Genomic DNA, 19,509 nt, shown 5'->3' on the forward strand with positions numbered 1-19,509 from the left:
AGATTTACGCTGTTTTACTTCCCTCTGGATTACCCTACTTGACACAAAATATTTTTGAAGAGCGAGGAAAAAATATAAAGAATATTTAATCCACTAATCTCTGGTGTAAAAAATCAACCACAGCAAAATTCTGCTTTAATGCTGAGCAGAGAGGAAGAGCAACCAACTTCCCCAAAAGCTGTCCTTTGATCTCTAGTACGCTAATACCATAGGTCAAACGTCTTCACTTCTGACTGCATCTGAAGTCTTGGAAGAAAGATGCACAAATGCAGGCAATATGCCATACTTCTGACCCCTGCTTTTATGCCCTTTAGAGTCCCTGACCCATATTTGTTACATAAACTACAGAAGTAGATGAAAGGAAGCCAGCGCGCTAGCTAGAGACTCAGGCGGCTTGAACTGTGGCTTGAAGGTAAGGAAATTGGAATTTAACCCCGGATCAATCTGAACTTACAGCATTCTGACAAGAGGCCTTCAAAGAGAAATCTTCTCCTACCTGCCTGGAAAATAGCAAGATACAGATCTATCCAAAAAACATCTTTGCATTCTTAGTAGTTTCATATTTATTGCTCCTACTCTCTCAGTCTTTTCTTACTTAAGGGAATGCCGTTCCGTAAAGTAAGCCATTCCTTTTGCTTAAACCATCAGAGAAGAGAAATAGCCAAAATAGCATCCTGTAAAAAATTTACAGACTTGTTTTGGAAAGCGAGTTTACAAATTTATTAAAATCAAGTCCCTGGGAGAGAGGGGCAACTGAAAACAATGAAAGCAACAGAACAAAATTCAAAACAACCCGGTCCTCCCACTCCCACAAAAGATGTAAACTGAAAAAGAGTACTTGAAAAATTCACCTGAACTTTTAAAGCTACAAAGGTAAAAAGTCTCCAACTTCCTATTCCAAACCATGAGCTGAAATTGTGATGGGAAATAAATCCAAACGAAACAACAGAAGTGGTCTCCTTGTTTTCTGCTTGCCATTTACCATTATTACAGATTACAGCCTCTTATTTGCAAGCTGTGATAAGAGTTTTATAACAAATGACAAAGGAATAAATTCTGAATTCTTTTCCATAAGGCCCTAGATATTTAAAATAAACTCCACCTGCCTTCTACATGCATTATGCAGAGAGAGATGATGAGGGACTTACCTTCTGAAAAACCTGATAGTTGGATTTGGACCATATGTCAAGCTACAAAACAAACAAAAAAAAAAGAGTTACATATTACCACATGCAATTACTGAGGAAAAAATATTTAAGTAGCTGTTCAAATTCAAAGAGAGGGCAAGGAGAGTTATGGAGCCTTACTTCTCAGTTCACTAGTTTGACCCATCATCTTTACCTGTTGCAATCTGAGAAATAATGACAAGATTTCATTTGTTTTGCAATGAAAACTGAATCCCCACAGTATCATTAAAAAAAATAATCTATATATACACAAGACCTGCTGAATTACTGTGATCTCTTTAAAAACAGCAATATCTTCATCTGTCTGGGGCTGTGGCTAATCTATGCAAATAATCATCGCTTTCAGTTTGTTTCTAAAATGAGGGCGTTTTTACCAAGTTGATGCTTGTCTTCTGAATAAGTGATTCAGTTACAAATGACACAAGGAACATTTAGCTGAATTAAACCAAAGCACCGGTCTACTGGGGCTAAATAAAACATCCCTTAGGAAACCGCATCTACATTTGCAGACAAAAATCACGCTAACAGAGATTTAAGGCTGCAAATAACTGCACACATCCATGGCTCAAATGCGTGCTCAACTGCGTATGAACCAAAAGAACAAAATTGAAATAAATGTTATTAGCCCCAGAAACCAGAAGGTAAGGCTGCCCTTGTTAAACAACCAAAGCGATGGCACTTAAAAAAAAATCAGCTGACGTGCTAGTGCTCTTTTAGCCCAGCCTTGCGGAGGATCTTGTACGCTGTCAAAGAAAAGCAGGGGGAGGAAATAAGAATTTCCTTCAATCCCTGACTTGCAAATCACTTTTGTCTGCAGATTCCACTATACTCAACATTTTCATGTGCACAGAACTTCCCCCAGGAAAGGTGTTTGTTACAGCATTAACCTTAGGAACCTTAACCTAGATGAAAGAAAAATTGAGTGCATTTATGAAGCAGGTACAGCTCCTCTAGTGCTGGGTTACATTGTTTGACACGTGCTTTCCCACAAGGGGAGCATTCCTATCTCCCTCTCATGGTCAGCCACTTGGAAGAATACAAACCAGAAATACTAAATTTGTTTGAAAACGCACAAAAGGGCCAAATATTACGCGCAGAAAGTACAACCACATAAACCTAACAAAGCTGACCAAAGATTAATTTTTTATTTTACCATTCATGATTGGGAAATAAATCTTTGTAGTGTGGTGATCTAAAACACCCATCTTTAAAAAAAAAAAACAACTGTACATGAACAGTGCCACTAAGAGAAAGGCATGGAAAACGACTGGCTTCATTCACTGCTGCCGGGTTACTTCCAGAGCACATAAAACCCCTTTGGACCACACACAATATCCCCACTTGCAAATTCACCTAATTGAGAAATACATACATATAGTGGCTCTAGCTTTCTTGGAGAAACACATTTCAATGCATATGTAAAACCTGCATTTACAATTAATGGAATGACAAAATAACGTATTACGTTTCCATCTGCTGTATTTTAATTAAAAATGTAAATAAGAGAAATCAAGCTAACTGTAGAACTCCGAGAATAAATAGGGTATGGTATGTTCAATACATTCTGCTAAGTTTACATCTTAAAAGAAGTTGATTTAAAAGAAGAGACACTTTGTTGGATTCATCTCCTTTATGATAAAGTGCAGCTCATTATTTTAATTCCAATTTTTGACAGTGTCCATAAGCTCTAGCTGAAATTACACGTCTTCCAAAAGGCACAAAGGTTAGAGTCTGAAATGAAAGAAATGAGTGAAATACACTAGAGGGAGAAGGATGGTGAACCCAAGTAATTAATTCACATAGCTAAAAAGGTTGAGAACGCTAAAAGTTCCCACTCCTTTAAGAGTACCAGTGTTACGTGGCTCCCTTCTGAACACCGGTACAGAAGTGACTCTCGAGTCTCCAAACCTCAGTCTGGACAGGAGGTAGCGTTAAGGACTTTGAACATCACTTCTGCATAGATGTTTCATGGCTTAGTACCACTGACCTTGCCGTGAGACAAAAGGCAGCTGATGTCTCGATGCCTTTTCCAGGCTAGCTGGAGACAGAAGTACCCTAAGGCATGTACCTTCAGCACTTTGCATTTACTGCCTCTTAAGGTGGGTTCAAGAACCTGCCTGAATACCGATGCCACTCATACTCTGGGTCCCACAGCCAGGACTTGGACCTCGGCTTGATTTACAGTTGCAGTACACCTCTGCCTATAGGGAAGGCTGCATCTCGCTTCCCTATTACAAAAATCTACATTTGCAAACAAAAAATTAACACAGATTTTTTAAACTGTTTTCATGTAATTTCGGGCTTGCTTTAGCTGCAGACAGAGTTGCTATAATTGGAATGTATATATGGTTTTGCTAATCTCTAGTGATCAAACCAAGTGTGTGATTCTCTCCAGTTAGACTCAAGACCCAAAAAAAAAAAAAAAGGAAAAAAAAGAAAAAGGCCACTTCAGATGCTGCATTAAGATGAGCCCAACAGGTTCTGAATGTTCATTAGTTGACAAGGAGATTGAAAAGCTGAGAAAGTAATGAATAGGCATGAGTGATGAATAGTTCTTAGAGGCATGATGTTACCCAAGTTTAAAGAAAAAAAAAAAAAGAGCCACACGAGTCCCCCTCCCCAAACCACATGCAGACATCCTAAATGACTGCCCACCTTTTCCCCCTGAAACAGAGGATTAAGGCAGAAGCGGATTAAAGAATGCATCGTTACAGGTCTATTATTCTTCAACTTTTCACTTTCAATCAAGACACACATTTGTAACTAAAAAACTGCTGAAAGCACAATTTCAGGGCATCCTCTGCATGTGAATTAAACTGGGGCTTTCTTTCCCAGCGCCCCGCTCTCCCCACCCACCCCCAAGCATAAGTAACAAGAGGCCATTTTCTGAAGGTCGTCTGAACGATTTCAAAGGCGATAACAAATCAGAATGTTCCCTGCATCTAATATCAAACAGGTCCGGTGCCAACACTTATTAGAGAAATCGGATTCAGCCCCCCCTTCACCCAAACACACACACATCCAGCTTTGAAGTGGAAAGAATGTGGGGATCAGAAATTACCCGAGAGACAGCTCTGACTGTCTTTGAAGCTTTGCTTTGATACTACTATTTCTTTTCCTCTCTTACGCTAGGAGGCTAAAAGCTGCCTTTTCTTATTGATATGGGGTAATTAATGAAGCCATAGCATTACCATAACCCAAGTTCCTTAACGTGATAATTCAACAGAGACACTTACGTTTCTTCAATCTAACGGATGCAAAAATTTGGCTCGACAGCGAAGTTAGGTACTCACTCCAAATACACCCCGTCACGGTGGTTCTTGGGATATGGATCCAAAGAAAAGCAGGGAATTATCATGCCAAAAAAAAAAAAACAATGCATTTTTCTTTTTATTGGCAGACGAGGGATACCAACAGATCAGCTGACGATATGCCTTTCGTGCAAGAGTGAGCCACATAGCTTCATTTATTCAGGTATCAGGACATCAGTAATTAATTACTATCCACAGTTAAATTCCAGTGCACAATGAGTATGTCAAAGTTTGAAATTAAGGGTGGCACAGTGCCATTGCTAAAGCTACAGGGCTAATTAAAATGCATCAGTGTGTGGTGGATGCAACGGGTGAGTAGGGTAAGCAAGGAAGCCTGCAGAACAGTCAGCGTACAGAGCCGACTACATGACAGAGGCTGCCAGATCTCACCTATTGTTTTTGCAAAGTGTCACCAAAAATGTCTAAGTTATGCAGCTGGCAACCTGGCAAAGACATATTCTGCAGGGTTTGTGAATAATTCACGAGAGAAGTATATGAAGCACTTGAGAAACACCCTGATGCTTTGTCTGTATAAGCAAAGCTTGAAAATAAAATACCGAATATAGTATCTTATTTTACTCATTGCAAGCTTAATGCTACCTTTTTTTTTTCACCTTTGTGTTTAAAATTATTTAAATTTGAAAGAGAGAGTAACCAATTTAACTAGACTTCAGTACCACAGAAACCGTGTGAAAGCTCCACATAAGTACCTGTCAACGCAGACAGCACAACGCATGAGTACGGCGCAACCTGAAGCACCCTGGATAATGCAACGTCAGCTTCCTGCGCAGCCGCTAGCTGTGCCTCAGGATGCCACCATGAGCAGTTCCACAACTACCAGAAACACCCATATTTGTTTTAATTCGATTTGCCTAATGCACCAGAGGACATCAATACCTCTATTTGGACTCATCTCTTTCCCTTCTCTTCCCAGTAATGTGAAATTAGCTACAACAGTTGTATTTTCAGAGAGAAACGATGACCTCCCTAGTTCACAAGCAAACAGATGGCCTCTTCTGTGCTTCGCAGTGCTTTCCTAACTTACTGTCCGTGTGGTCATTGAGTCTCCCAGTGATGGCCTTTTCTTCTTTGGTTGAATATTGCTGAATATTGCCCCAAACCCGGCTTCACTCTAAGAAATCCTCCCAGTGAATTTCACCTTTGTTACCTATTGGACATGTTGACTTGTGGACTTAGGGGGATTACTCCAAAGACCATCATTCAGCTAGTTAAGTGTAGGGAAGTACAGTGATGCTATGACTTATTCCAGCGTCCCTTCTTCAACATGGCTTACAGAACAGACTGGAGATTCAGAATTGCCATATTGTATGACGCTTCCTAGTTAATCTCATTTCTGCTCTTTACAAACATTAAACGCTCCCCAGAAATACATAAGCAAACCCCCAAATCAGCAATTACCGTGTAACCGCTCACGGGAAAAACAATCTCCTATTGTGATGCTGACAGCTCTCTGTATTTTTATTATTTAAAGAAGACACTCGCTGATCTCCTTTTTCATACCCTTCTGTCTCTCTCTGAATGCTACTGCTCCCTCCCCAACATCAGGCTGGGAACAGAGAAGTAGAGTAGCATGGTGAAGCCTCACTGGAGTAGTTTCCCAACAGCATCTGTTGTGACAGAGAAGGAATTGGAATGGGCTATGTTTGCAATTGACTGTAATCGCTCATTCCCAGCAGGCACAATAAAGTAAAGCGAATCATTGCAAGAGCACAATCTTATTCTTATACTCCAATTACCAGTGTAGTTAATTAGCGGAAAAAAGGGAGCCCACTGTTTGTCAATATGTGTTCCAGTTGGCAAAACTAGCAAGCTACGCATTTATTCCCTCTTCCAAGCCAAATTTACTCATGATTTAAGTGGCTGCAGTTCCAGTTCTACTTAAGTCAGAAGAAATGTTCCTATTTATACCTAAAACGCAGACCTTCAGGTTTGCTAAAGCCTTGAGACGGCCCAGTGGAATAGCAAACTGCCATCAAACAGACCCAGGTTCACTCAGCCTCTGGGGAGCAGTCACATAGCCTAGCTTGGACACAAAGCTGAATCGGTAGAACACGGCCTCTCCTGCAGCCTGGCTTAAAGCAAGAAAACAAGCCAGATGTTAGCACGGATGCTCAGGAAAAGCTAACTGCTCCCCACAGACAGCAGAGAAAGGTTAGTGCCCTGTGCCCAAAGTTAGCCTTGGTGAGCACCGCTCTCGAACGATGGCAGAGAAAAGGTATACAGCTCTCCTGAGAGTTAACCTTGAGAGGAACAGAAGCCTAACGCCAGATGCTGAGTTTTGCAAAGGAACTCTTTTACTCAGCTTTTCAGCATATATAGCATTATTATATTTCAAGGGAGCTTCGAAGGAAACTGGATTCATCAGAGAAAAGGAGCACATCCAAATGAAATGTGACACAGGAATCCATCAAGCACTGTCAGTGCTTTTTAGGCAGACTATCGTTTCACTTCTAAACAGAACTTTGGGTAAAGAGGGGCTGGTGCCGTAACTCTGCATTTATATGCCAATACACAGGGAGTATGCTGCAACTGCTGCTGCAAAATGGTGTTTAAACCTGCATATTTGAATAATGCAAATCAAAACCAGGCAATTTTTATTTTATTACTTCCTAGGTCAATCCCCTGCCCTTCGAGTGAGGATCTCTCATCTGGGAAACACAGTTGTGCTACATTCTTCAGTAGATCAGCTCCTGGCCTTTTCTGGGGAAAAGAGGTTCAGACTCAGAGCTGCTGAACTGCGGGTCAGTACATAACGTGCTTGTGTGTGCTAAAACACAGTTATCACTTCTGAAAGGAAAAAAAGTCTCACCTCATTATAACATGGCCTATGGGTGCCAAGTACTCATCTTGATATAATGAACTTTGTATTTTAATAGGCTTCATAATCAGAAAAGAAAGCTCCAGAGAGAAAATGTGCAACATGGAGGCATTTAGTACTGTTTCTGGCAAAGGAGTGTCCTGGCGGATGTCTCCGTAAGAGACTATTCCACCCTGAAAAGAGAAACAAACTGAGCTGAAGGCCGTCAGGTCCCATTAACATCTTCTGATGTGCTGAAGAAAGCCATGTGGAGCGTGTGCAGTTGGAAGAAATTTGTGGGTTCAAGCAGGGCGAATTGTTCGTGAAACAAAATACTGTGGAAACAGGTAACGCTTGCTTTTAACAGCTGCTGCTCAATATGAGCTATTACTGACAAGCAAACTGAGGACTACCTACCAATGATTCTCATAGCTGAGCTTATCAACTTGAACATAAAGCTAGCCCAAGATTTCCCAATGGCTCTCCAAAGAGAAATCTGAACCTTGGGCTATTGATGTGCTGGTACACTGAAAAAATGTTTTCTCTGTAGACACTATTAATGAGGCAACTGGGGTCTAAGGTGATAAATTAGAAATTCAAGCAAGGGCATCAGAGCTTAGAAAAAAGTCAGACATTTGGGTATGAAAAAATCCAAGCAGAGCATGATAAATTTAAACCTGAGCGCTCTGCAAAACATCCACAAAGTTTTTTGACAGTTTTATGTTTCTAGCACACTTGTGATGGGTTTCCTTTTCTCTGTCATTTAAATACCAGGTAAAAATAAAATTTAACGCTGCTGGATATACAATAACCTACCTTGCCATCTTCGGTATAGACGTTTTCATTGTAGCCTTTTACTATTGTCCGGTCAATGAAGAGGCTCCGCATCACCACTATCACTTTTAGCACTTTTCCTAAGGTAACCTGTCAAGAACAAGAGAAGGACAAAAACAAGCTGAAGGAGAGCTAATGGTGTCTGACTTCACAAGACCATCAAGTTAACAGCTTAAGTTGGTGCAATTTCAGTTTTCAATATTTTATAGACAGAACAAAATAAAAGATCTAAAAACACTGTGCGCATTATGAGGAAGAAAGACTATAAAGTGCAGAACAAACATTCATTTGCAACTGAAAATGTATGAATTCACAGAATTCCCTTGTGTAGAAATGACACTGCCAAGAAACTCTCTCCATTTTATTAACAACACAACTCAGTAACTTGTCAAAAACAATGAGAAAATGTGATTAGTTTCAATGCATTTTATATTCTCCAATGTAAGTCCATTTAGAAAAAAAATTTTTTTTTGAAAGATTCAGACTCTTCTAAGGCTAGCTTTTAAAGGAATGACACTAGTTTAGTGTAAAACACTTTAGGTCTGACAAAAATGTAAAATTATTTACCAGAAAACTGAGTGGGACAGGGTCAAGTACAGCTACAGCAGTAAAAATCTCACATTTTCAGAGGTTTAATTTTCTTCTGCAGAAGTGGCAAAATGCAAAAAATAAAGCTAGTATCATGGAAATCACATGTGAACTGTCAGTATATAATAGAAATAAGCCAAAATTATAGTATTGACAAAAATACAATAATGAAGGCTTTTTAATCTAAAAATCAATTTACAATTCAAAGATGAACTTGCACTTCAATATGGCTAAGATGTGTCTAATAAGAATTTTGTCCTCGTGCTTTGCTACGCAGACATTATTAAAAAAGCATAAAACTGAGATCAGAAAAACAATCAAGTTTATTTTAACATTTCCCAACTGACACAGGCCCATTTTCTACTGCCCATGTTCCATTTTTGCATCCAGTTTAGATTAACACATGCGATAACAACCGTCTTTTTCCTGCTAACCTCAGCAGACAAATCCACGCCCAAAGAAATCACTCAATCTGCATCTTTATCGATTTGTTGCATGTTTTTCCCTTGTAATTTCTGGTAATGACTCCTACCTCCCACCTTCAACAGGAGTAACCTCAACCCCATGCTGACTACGACTAACGTGCAAATCAGCTCTGACGTGCCGAGGTGCTTTTCCCCAAAGCAAGAGGATGGGAAATCCGGTACAAAGACCCAAGGAGCAAGCGGAGGCAGGAACCATGCTGGAGGTCTAGGAGGGGAAACGGTGCTAGGAAGGGGGTGAGAACACAGGACTTTGCAGAACAGCTCCCCTAGCCACTGTAAATACTGCTTTTCCACCTTGATGAACTAAATGTATAGCAGGACAAGGTTACAGATCCTGAAAAGAACAGCTGACATCTCTTTGGTACGGGATGTGGAGAAAGCAGCTCCAGGGCAGAAAACTAAGCAACAGGCAAAAACGAGCTGACAGAAACAGACAGGACATGGAGAGGAGAAAGGAAAAAAGTCAGCGTCAGACTTCAAGAAGACAGGCTGCTAGGCATGATTTTGCAAGAACATGAAGAAGAAAAGCAGGTCAGAAGAACTGGTAAATTTTTGAAGAAAAATTTTACAGGCTGAAATAGGGAAACTGGCATCGAGGCCTGAGCTAAACCGACAGCATGAATAGTTTACTCTGATCCCTTTCTTCTTGCAGATTGGGATTTTACGAACATGTAGGAACTACCTGGTGTTCTCAGGCAACCCTATCACGCTATCAAGTGCTGTGAAGTTGGTTCTGAACGTAGAATCTTGCTGGGATACTCTAATAAGACCTAACTGGCCTGCAAATAAAGGAAAGTAGCAGAGTTATTTTGGTACCTACCACTGCATCAACTAAGTTAAAAATATGAAGTCGTGACCCAGATGTGCCTGATCTATAACGCTGATCATCTGCCGGAATCAGAAAGTTTTGTCACAACGGCATAATTAATTCAATGTAGGATGGAGACACTTTGAAAATAAAGTTGTCAGCACATTTAGAGTTAATTTTTTTTTTTCCCTACCTTAGTAAGCCTGGCAGCTCGCTAGGATATAAGCCTACAGCGAGAACTGGCTCTTAGCTTCACATTGGGCAATCATACACAGCAAAATTAAAAGGAGGAAAAGAAGAAATTTTAAACAAAAAAGAAATTTTCTTAATGAAGAGCAAAAAGGCAGTCCTACAAAAATCCAGACCCTGCTTTGTATGTAATATTTTCTATTTTTATTGCCTTCACACACTTCAGTGGATGCTCATTTCTTTCCTCTTCCCTTACGTTTTGCATTTATGGTATCTCACATTGCTGCCAGGCAAGGAAAAAAAAATTGGATGAAGTTGCTCTGAAGCCTGTGTGGGATGTTCCTGAAAATCCTCAGCATTATCAGTCACACGTAACAAACTGAAGAGTCCCATGCTTGGCACTCCAGCTTGCTTGAATATACTTACTGCTGGCCTCAAACCTCCCCACAAGTCTTACCTGCACAAATCCTTTTGAAATGCTTCTGCATTATCTCATTGCCTTTTTACACGTCATCTGTTTCCACATCTTCCTGTGATTCCCTTTCGGGAAGTGTCACAGGTACCCAGCTCCCAGCTCCCATCCACCATGCAGCACTGAAAGTCCAATCCTGCAACTGGTGTGGTACAAGTGGGGACCCCCCAACTTGTCTGAATGTCAAACAAGCAGGGTTACGCTGCCTTTCCCTGTCCCCCACATCTGGAAGGAGCAGTGTGAAACCATCCTTAGATGTGCACTTAGGATGTGGGCTCCCTGAGGAAGGCACTGTGTTGGAATTAGTACTTAAACAACAATTTGTACAACAGGGTCCTGTGCTGGGAGTACGGGCAGCCAGGCATCACGGTAATACAAACGAACGACAGAATACGTTGCGACTTCAACCAGGTTAGCACCAGGCTGTGTGAATGAGCTCTGGAATAAGCAGACCTAATTAATATTGAATTAGCAGTCTGGTATTGAAATAAAAAACCTCCCTGTTTTATGCTGCTGCTGTGTAGGAATGGAGGTTGTACAGATTTTACAGTGGCTGGGAGATGAACACTTTCAGACAAATGTTGGAGGACTGTATCAAAAGGCGTATTAACACATGAGTTAAGTCTGACAGAGAAGGCAATTTTGAAAAAGCAAGCATAGCTCAGAGAAATTACAGTTCATCAATTTAAAAGCACGGAAAGAATGAGGCAAGTAGTACAGAGAACGAACAGCCTGGCACTGGACTGGAGGATGCAGTCAGACTTGGAAGCCAAAAGGATGCTCCACAGCTCACTTCAGGGTAAAGCACGTTCTGTGCTATCTACAATAAACGAGGTACCTTTTGTTTTTCCCTCTGATAATCGAGGCTCATAAATGTTTTGAGGACTCAACAGTTTTGTTCACCTCGACCATCTTTTACACATCATGTTTTCCAGCAAACTACTTTCTTTCAGTGCCTGCTGAGCACAGCTAATGGGAGTCTGTGTTCAGAAGAGATCTACGTATGGAATATAATTTACACCTTCAGTCATACAACCGTGTCCCTGCGGATCACCCGAAAGAAGGCAATAAAAAACTAATGGCTCTGATAAAAAAATAATCAGATAGTTTGACTGAACTCTGTACTGCAGGTCTCTGCTTCTGGGGGCCAAGGCTCACCCGACTGATCCCTTCTTAATGGGCACTAAAATGCCCCTGCACTTCCACAGATACCAACTGCAAGGAGCTTCTTTCATTATACAGAAAAGATAGCTTTCAATTGTGACAAAAAGACAACAATTTCCTTTCTAAGCCAACTTTTCCCCATTAAATTTCAACTTCTTCTGTCGATACCCTGTTAAGACAGCACTTGGCTTTTTAATATTTCGCCTGTAGGATATATGCCAACATGTCCTTGATGTAGAAAATCTTAATTCAAATCAATACGTGTACAAGGTCACTTTAAAATTCAATTAATATGAATGAAAAAATATGCCCCACAGTTCTGTGAGCTGAAAAGGGAACAGTTGCAAGTTAAATACTTCTGTAGCTTCTGTTTTGGTCTGTGTAATAACAATGCACATCTAACTTGCTTTTAACTCGGGTGTACTAAATTCAGACAGTTAAGTTATTCATAATGCCCCTGCTTCCTAAAACAGCAGGCTCCAGAAGAAGGTAGGACAGGCAGCTGATTGAAATCTGCAATATTATGCAGCTTTTCTGACAAAAATATATAAAATAAAAATCCTGAAATATCCCAGTTTTAAAAATATTTTGTCTATCACCAAGATAACTCTCAAAGAGCATATGACAGGCAGTGCATGCCAAGGATGGGGGAGGGAACCAGAATCATCAGGGAAAATGCTTTAGATAATTTCTGGTAAGACTGCTAAAAAAGTTCCCAATTAACATCAGTTACTGACTGGAAAAGCAGCGAGTACCTTTCCAAATAAGTCAGTACCAGGGCCAAAATTAATTTACAAAATGAGAAGCATCAGAATTCATTTACCCTGCCAGAATTCGGCCTGGAGGAAATAGCTTGAAACGCCCCCCCTTAATTTTGCCCTCTCGTTCAAACTGCTAGCAAATGAAAAGCGCTTTTATAAACAGTTTTAAAAATGCATTAACAAACATTCTTTCTTCTGATTTATTTAAGTTTGCTATTAGGAGAAAGCGTGCTGACACCACCGAGCTCCAACACTTGTGCAAAAAGGTTCTCACAGCTCCTGATCTCCTCTCGGCATCCCAGGGAATTTGCTGCTGATCTGAGCTGCAGATGCTCTGCATTGCAGAGCTAAAAAAGAAAACATGATTTTCAGTTAACATGGGTACCTCCCTGCTAGTAGGAGAAGGGAGGATGACTTTGTATGCAGCTTTTATTCACCTTAGCAAACAACAAGGCAACGATGAACCAGCGATATAACCCAGCTGTACGTATTACTAGCAAAAGGCCAGACACCTGCTCCTTGTGATACTGTCAGCCATAAGCTTTTCCTCCCACTTCTACATTTATCTTATCACTAGAATGGTTGGAGATCCTATTCGTATAGACTGAAAAATAAGGTTTTGTATTAAAAGAAAAAAAATAATCAAAACCCGCCATCCGGGCCTTCGACTAGTTTGTTGGTTTTCTCCCTGTGTCTCAGCTGCTGCTGGTGTGAATGCTGCGCCTTCCCTCACATGCTCATTATTCTTTAATGATGCCTATTTGTAAATAGCAAGATAAGATGCAATTAAGCCATTAGAGTCTAAATAAACAAACATACTAATTAGGTTCTTTACAAGGACTTTTTTTATTATTTTTTATTTTTTATGTTAGGGCTGGAATTTACCTTTCATTAATCTAACCTAATTGCAAGAGTGCACGATAAAACGTCAGCATAACTGAAGGACTTGAAATGATTTTGGCATATCAAGGATGAGCTGGTGATCCTCTCCCTCAGTACCATGGCACATGCTGCTGATAAGACGAACAAACTACGTTGTTCAAAGGTTAAACGCCAGATTTTGCCAATGGCCAGCCACACTTATGATCAGTCACGCTAGTCCAGCACTGCTATGGATGGCATACGGATTCTGCCTCTTTTTGCATTCTGTGTTAAAGCACAGCAGGAGTTTTACAGGGATTTTACAGAATATAAAACTGTAAGATCACCAACACAGACCTGCGAACCATTGGGGCTGGTCAGCAACCCTGTTGCACATTAACCCCGTAGGAGGGAGGAAAGCTGAGGACATTGCTCTCTGGTCTTCCTCTACTTTTTCCTACTCTTGTTCACTCTTCCATCAAAAGACCGTTCCTCATCTTCCTGATTCTTGCATTGGACAAGTGGAAAACAATTTACAGTTTGATTCCCACCCCCAGCTCACATTGAAGACTTTCTTCCTCCACATACACGACCTCAAATGCATTTTTAAAATGCTTGGTAAACGCTGGTCCTCAATCTTAAAAAACAAACTGTGAAGCTACAGCAGTCCCGACAGTCTCCCTGCTGGTTCAGAAGTGATTCCTCAAGACCCAGTTCACACAAGATCCTTGGACATCCCAGCAGCTTTGTTAAAACCTACCTACATCTCCAGGAGAGTAAATCCCCAAATGAAGACTCATCACGTGTGCCTAAAATTAGGTGCCTAAGCCACCGAAAATGGCTACATTCCCATCATAAACCTGCCTACCTTTCATCCCCACTAGCATTAAGCATGCAGGATATCCACGTTTTCTGGAGTTACCAATTCCCCAGTGCCAGCAGCCTCCGGTGCCCTGCTTCACGTTGCTCTGCAGGGACGAGACATCTGACTTCCAGAAGTAACGCTCAAACTGGAAACCCCTGGAGAATTAACCACTAACACGTGAAAAGTTTGCTGTCATCGCTAATTGGAACACAGATGTCACAAAGGTCAGTTTAATTAGAAAAAGATACGAACCACAGTCATCTTACAACTTGTAACTTCAGGTCACCAGAGGGATGCGCAGGCACCAGCCCTCTAGGAGCAGATGCTCCACGTGCATCCGAATGCTGCCTCCGAGAAGAAATGGAGGAGCTCTGCAAGTCCTAAGGCAATACTAGCTTCCTAATGAACCACCACAATGATAAAGGGAAACGCTTACACTGCTAAGCAGTTTGCTGAAAAGAGCGTGTGTGTATGAGGAACAGTGTTAATTGTTTCCGGTCGAGTATGACATTAATACTAATTTTGTATCAATTAGCATTCTTCTTCCCCCTGGTTTTTCAGCTTCTCCCAAGACCAGGGTGTCTTGACCAAGAAGCAGCTTGGTGGCCCTTTTTATTGGGCAAATAATAAATTTCAGAATCCATTTTCCCAGAGAAAATCATCCTGACTTTATGTAAAACACTGATAAACAAAATTCAGACAGAAGAAATTATTCAGATTTAGCGAACAGATGTCAAGCCTATTTGCAATTAATACAGCCCACTTCCATACAATCAGACTGTTTAAAAATGCTTGGAACAAGACTTGAAAGTTGAAATGCAAATGTGTCTGATATTACTGAGAATGAATAGAAATTGTATAAGAATGTTTCATATTTTTATAGGAAAGATCTACTAAAAATCTAGGCATCTGTACAATTGTATGAAAAGAATTTATCATCGGAAAATTTTTAAGATAACATGAAAACAAGAACTCGTGATTTCTGAAATGAGCTTTGGTCTGGCAGAAACAGTTTTTCAATTTGAGTTAGTTATACATATCATTATGCTTTAGAAACAGCTCAAAATATAGAAAACTATTCATTATTTGTAAAAATATTTACCCAATGTCCCTAACTTGTACAGCTGTGCTTTCACATAGCTTTACAAGCTCCGGGGAGATAGAAGATCCTTAAAAACCAAGTAGCTTCTGGATCAAGACAAGAGAGTAAGTTTCTTTATCTTACTAGGATTCGCTAGCTATGTGACCCTGAAGAAGTCGTATCTGTCATTGAAAAAATAGGGCTAACATTTGCTGTTTTGTAAAATATTCCTGATATCAAACGAATGAATTGCATACAGAAATTGGAAGTTTCACACTGAAAAAGTATTCTGAATTTTGGTAGCAGAAACAAGGTATGTGAAACAATCATACAGTAGTCATACCATCAAGATAGAAAAAATAGCGTATTATCTAAAAATACAACTAACCACTTAATACAAGCAAAAATCAAGGTATTTTTAGGTATTTTTCATTAATTAAAATCAATTTATGTCTTCTTAACATATGAGATGAGGTTCATCTATTTATATAGATCCTGGCATTTGACCAACAAAATCTCACAAAAACCTTAAGGAGTCCTCAGTTCCCTCTGCTGCTGCTGGAAATTAATTTTGCATAACACTTATTAAAGCTGATATAATTCCATGTTTAGTCTTTTTTATGCATAGTGTGATTAAAAGATAAATTGAAAAATCACTAGTGAAGATTGGGATTAAACAGCACCTTGAAATGATAAACTGCTTTTAGAATCAGTTGAGGATTTCACACAGCTCTGAAAGATTTCAATTATTTATGTGTTTGGTCTGTGTAGCATAAATCCGGACTAATGAGGAACAATTGCTGTTTATAAATCGAAAACATAAAAAACTCCTTATTGTCTGGAGAAAACAGTAACCTCAAAGGACCAGGAGGCAGCAACCTTTCAAGGCACAGCATTTGCGCTGCCAGGAATAGTTCTTTTTCTTTCTTTTCTTTTTTCTTTGCTTAAAATTCTCAGCTGATGTGAAAGCTGTACCCTGTTTAGGGAGAACACAGCTTAATACAAGGGTTACTAGCCAGAAGACTTAGACCAGCAGCTCACACCACTGATAATTATTCCTCTTGAAACACTGCATGAATCGGAGACTCTTCAAGTCCCAGCTCTACAGCTAAGCACATAAATTGATTTCCATGTGCACATAAAGTTGTACCTCAATCACTTTGGGGCTGAAACTTTCCGTATTAGGTCTTTTTTTCCTAACCATTAGTTGTTTGGCAATGTCTCCAGTTATTCTGAAGTTTCAAAGAATCTCAAAAGCACAACCTTCTTCTTCCCCACCTCCTTCCAATAATTTGCACATTCTTAAAATACGTGCCCTGTTTACCACGCCTTTGACAATGACTACATGTGTTTCTGATAAACTGAATGATTGCATTTAAAGACGTCTTAACATAACAAACACATAACCTCTACGTCCAAGATCTTCACAAGCAACGGCAGGTATGGTATGAACAGTCCAAGGATGAAACTGGTTGAGATCACAGAGTTACTTAATTAACTCTGAGCAAACACTATGGTTGTGAAATATTCTTAAACAAAACAAGCATTATCTGAATCATTTGGTTTTATGGCAAACCACTCTCCTGTAAGGGAGTAACTCCAAATCTAACTCGGGATGAGTTCAGAGTGAGAAATCACAAGTACTGAAGAAACCTCCCTTCTTCTGGGGGAGGTGCTCTTCACACTGCCCATCCTGCAGCACCTTTCGCTGAATGATTTGTGGCTGAAAACAGCAAAAGCTTTTGTAGCAGTCAAGGCCAGATGGAAAGAGCCATATTGGCAGCATCAACTGAGACAGATGGGAGAGAGGGAAAACCTGCCTAAAAGAAAAAATGATAAACCCATCGCACAATCACATGCAAAAATACTTTAAAAACAGTCTTTCTGATCTCTGATCCAAGGAAAATATGCATGCCACTGGTTCAGTACAGGGCTGCTGTCTTGTAGCAACAATAACGCCCTTGATTTAGATACCAACTGTAACATGGAACTCAGTAAGTTATTACTGATGGCAAATGGTGCTTCTTTCAGTGTCCATCCTTCCAATACACCTTGTTCCTAACCAGTAATACCCAAGAAAATTTACATAATTTCCTAATTGTGCCTGAATCTTGAGAAGCATCACATCTTTTCTGACCTTAAAAAGCCATCAGAATTGGAAGGCACTCACTAGATGCAAACAGGAACCTCAGAAATGTAAATGGTTTCCAAGCAAGGAAGTAAAACCAAGCATCTTTGTACAGTGAAATAGTTAAATATAAAGTAAGCTTAACAGCAAATGCAAAAGCTTCCACGACTTAGAGCTTCTTAAGACTGCGCTGATGAATTCAATTCTTTTATGGAATATGTTGTTCCACTTGGTGAATCCAACAATAGCAGATTAAATGTTTTAATTCCAGTGGAAGCCAGCTGTTTATTTTAACCTCTGCCTCAGTTAATCTCTTGCAAATTTTGGGCTGTTCAAAGAAACTTAATAATGGAATGTTAGATAGTTGGTTAATAAGAACAACCACAGTTATACTTAGTATAGAAAAAGTGAACAAAAGCCTTGAAAAATACAGGCAACATCTAAAAATAACAGGGCATTCAAATTAACGAACTCTATAAATAGTATAATATCTATTGACTCAACAAATCCGTTTTGGCAGAATATCTGAGTTTTAGATTCATGTAACCATTTAATTGGAAACAAGAACGATACTCACATACACATTATACCCAAGCCTTCTGTAATAGCCTGGATGAAAAAGGAAAATGTAAGAGGAAGTGCCATGAAAAATCTGAGATGAAAAAGACTGATTTGGTCCCAATTCTTAACAGGGGTATAGAGTATTTTCTAGTTTTATTTGAAAGTTGGCAAAAGATGAGACTTCTGTCTGTCATCTTACTAGAGGAGAATCAGCTTCTAACTGCCATGCTATTACACCTCAACAGACTCTACTTCTGTGATGATGTCCTAGAATAAAAACTTTAAAGACTCCTCTCTAGCTATAAGCACAACAGCTGCCCGTGAAAATTGATGTGAACAATAGGCTCTTCTGGAATGAAATCTTGCTTGGTCAGGCAGAAATAAGTCGAATGTATTGGACTTGTTTATCTATAATCCAGCCTTTACTGCTCATTTACTTCAAAGGCAAATTCTTGACTTCATCATAAAACAGAAATTCACTGAACCAAGATCAATTTGAACAAATTTAAATCATATTGGTTTCCTTTTTCTTTCTCTTCCTCCCACTTTTTTTCTTCTTAATTATCATGATTAAGACACACTCATTGCCAAGACTGTGGAAATACACAGTGCGTATTTGAGTTTGCGTTCATATTTCTACAACCATATTTAACAATAAAATGTAATAGATCTGATGTTTAAATGTGAAATTATTTTTGTCATCCATTTGCTTAAGAGCAAAAAAAAATCTTATCTTGCTGGGACCAATGAAGAACTGTGTTTTTCTGAGAAAAATAAAATTCTTTAATAACCTGCATTTTAGAAATACTAATTAAATCCCTTAAGAAATCCATCTTAAGGGATTAAATGACCCAACTTACCAGAAGCATTGCAGAGGTCCCATTTGGCCGGGATAGCTGGATAGTCATTTCAGGGAACATCCTATCAATGCGATTGATCACATCATCGACGTATCTACCAAACAAAGCAACACAACACAATTAACACACACACACTCCTGGGCACAGACCCACAGATTATTACTCCTTCTTAATAATATCCACAGGACTTTAAATTATTTCTCTTTGATACATATATATTTTATTTAAAATGCAATTAAAAAGACTTATTGATAAAAGGAAACACACCAGAGCCCTATGTTGTTTTGAAAATTAATTACTCTGCCTTTAAAAACACGTGTTTACTTGATTTTAGTCCGAATCTGTCAGCCTTAAAATTTCTGCTATCATATTCCTATACTTTTGCCTCAGAGGGATGTCAAAGGTTACACTACCAACATTAATCTTTCAGCACAGAAATTCATAGGTTATCACCTCCTTACCCCCTCTTTGAGCCTCCTAACCATTCTTGGTGTTGTTTTTTTTTTTTTTCCCTGAATCTTTTCAATTTATTACAC

The 19,509-nt window shown here is 39.5% G+C and overlaps 1 protein-coding gene across 1 annotated transcript in view; it reads right to left on the reverse strand.

Annotated features, from left to right (window-relative positions):
• MED27 (mediator complex subunit 27) overlaps positions 1-19,509 on the reverse strand; it is a 93,080-nt gene that overhangs the window by 10,571 nt on the left and 63,000 nt on the right. Inside the window, exons 4-6 of the mRNA XM_035341771.1 lie at positions 18,974-19,067; positions 8,133-8,240; positions 1,149-1,190 (exon numbers count right to left, since the gene is read on the reverse strand). Of these exons, the coding sequence (XP_035197662.1) occupies positions 1,149-1,190; positions 8,133-8,240; positions 18,974-19,067 (244 nt within the window). The remainder of the gene's footprint in view (positions 1-1,148; positions 1,191-8,132; positions 8,241-18,973; positions 19,068-19,509) is intronic.

The sequence above is a fragment of the Oxyura jamaicensis genome, chromosome 17 (genome assembly GCF_011077185.1).
Source record: "Oxyura jamaicensis isolate SHBP4307 breed ruddy duck chromosome 17, BPBGC_Ojam_1.0, whole genome shotgun sequence".
Lineage (NCBI taxonomy): Eukaryota > Metazoa > Chordata > Aves > Anseriformes > Anatidae > Oxyura > Oxyura jamaicensis.